The 1,160-nt window shown below is 63.6% G+C and overlaps 1 protein-coding gene across 1 annotated transcript in view; it reads left to right on the top strand.

Annotated features, from left to right (window-relative positions):
• LOC104529029 (atrial natriuretic peptide receptor 2) overlaps nucleotides 1-1,151 on the top strand; it is a gene marked incomplete at both ends in the record, with an annotated part of 2,664 nt that extends 1,513 nt beyond the window's left edge. Inside the window, 5 exons of the mRNA XM_029086279.1 lie at nucleotides 1-112; nucleotides 184-339; nucleotides 421-589; nucleotides 703-849; nucleotides 1,028-1,151. The exon at nucleotides 1-112 is cut by the window's left edge and continues 108 nt beyond it. Coding sequence (XP_028942112.1) covers nucleotides 1-112; nucleotides 184-339; nucleotides 421-589; nucleotides 703-849; nucleotides 1,028-1,151 — 708 coding nt within the window. The remainder of the gene's footprint in view (nucleotides 113-183; nucleotides 340-420; nucleotides 590-702; nucleotides 850-1,027) is intronic.
• Between the last annotated feature and the right edge of the window lie 9 nt (nucleotides 1,152-1,160).

Below are 1,160 nucleotides of genomic sequence, written 5' to 3' on the forward strand. Positions count from 1 at the left end.
AAGTCATCCAACTGCGTGGTGGACAGCCGCTTTGTGCTGAAGATCACCGACTACGGGCTGGCCAGCTTCCGCTCGCCTTGCGACGGCGAGGACACACACGCCCTCTACGCCAGTGAGTGCTGACCGGGGGACTGGGGGCACGGGGTGGCCCTGCCTCACCACCCCATGGCCGTGTCCCACCAGAGAAGCTGTGGACAGCCCCGGAGCTGCTGCAGAAGGGGCGCCTGCCCACCCCAGGCATGCAGAAAGCTGATGTCTACAGCTTCGGCATCATCGTCCAGGAGGTTGCTCTGCGCAACGGCCCCTTCTACATTGAGGGCATGGACCTGAGCCCCAAAGGTGAGGTGGGGTCAGCTGTGGGGTGGTCCCATCCCCAACGGGGAGTCTTGGTGCTCACCATCGGCCTCCCCCCCTGGGCAGAGATCGTGCAGAAGGTGCGTAACAGCCAGAAGCCCTTCTTCCGTCCCTCCATCGACATCGGGGTGCACAGCGAGGAGCTGGCAGTGCTGATGGAGCGCTGCTGGGCGCAGGAGCCGGCCGAGCGCCCCGACTTCAGCCAGATCAAGATCTTCATCCGTAGATTCAACAAGTGGGTGGCTGGCGAGCCGGGAAGGTGGCCCTGGGTGGGAGCAGGGACAGTCACGGGGGGAGATGGGTGGGGAGCACCTCTTCCTGTGGTGCCAGCTGCCTGCACCCCGGCAGGGAGGGCAGCACCAGCATCCTGGACAACCTGCTGTCACGCATGGAGCAGTACGCCAACAACCTGGAGAAGCTGGTGGAGGAGCGGACACAGGCCTACCTGGAGGAGAAGCGCAAGGCGGAGAATCTCCTCTACCAGATTTTGCCCCAGTGAGAGGGGGAGAGATGGGAGCGTGTGGGTCTGGGTGTTGGCGTGGGGTCAGCATGTACCTGCTGCCATGCTAGCATGGTGTCCCTTGCTGGCTCTCCATGCTGGTGTAGGGCAAGGGATGCAGAGGGAGCGGGGTTTGGGGCAGGAACCCACCACCACCCCCCTTGTCCTCGCCAGCTCCGTGGCAGAGCAGCTGAAGCGCGGGGAGACAGTGAGGGCAGAGGCTTTTGACAGCGTCACCATCTACTTCAGCGACATCGTGGGCTTCACTGCCCTCTCAGCAGAGAGCACTCCCATGCAAGTGAGTGCA

The sequence above is a fragment of the Antrostomus carolinensis genome, unplaced genomic scaffold (assembly GCF_000700745.2).
Source record: "Antrostomus carolinensis isolate BGI_N321 unplaced genomic scaffold, ASM70074v2 scaffold30608, whole genome shotgun sequence".
In the NCBI taxonomy this organism is placed as follows: Eukaryota; Metazoa; Chordata; class Aves; order Caprimulgiformes; family Caprimulgidae; genus Antrostomus; species Antrostomus carolinensis.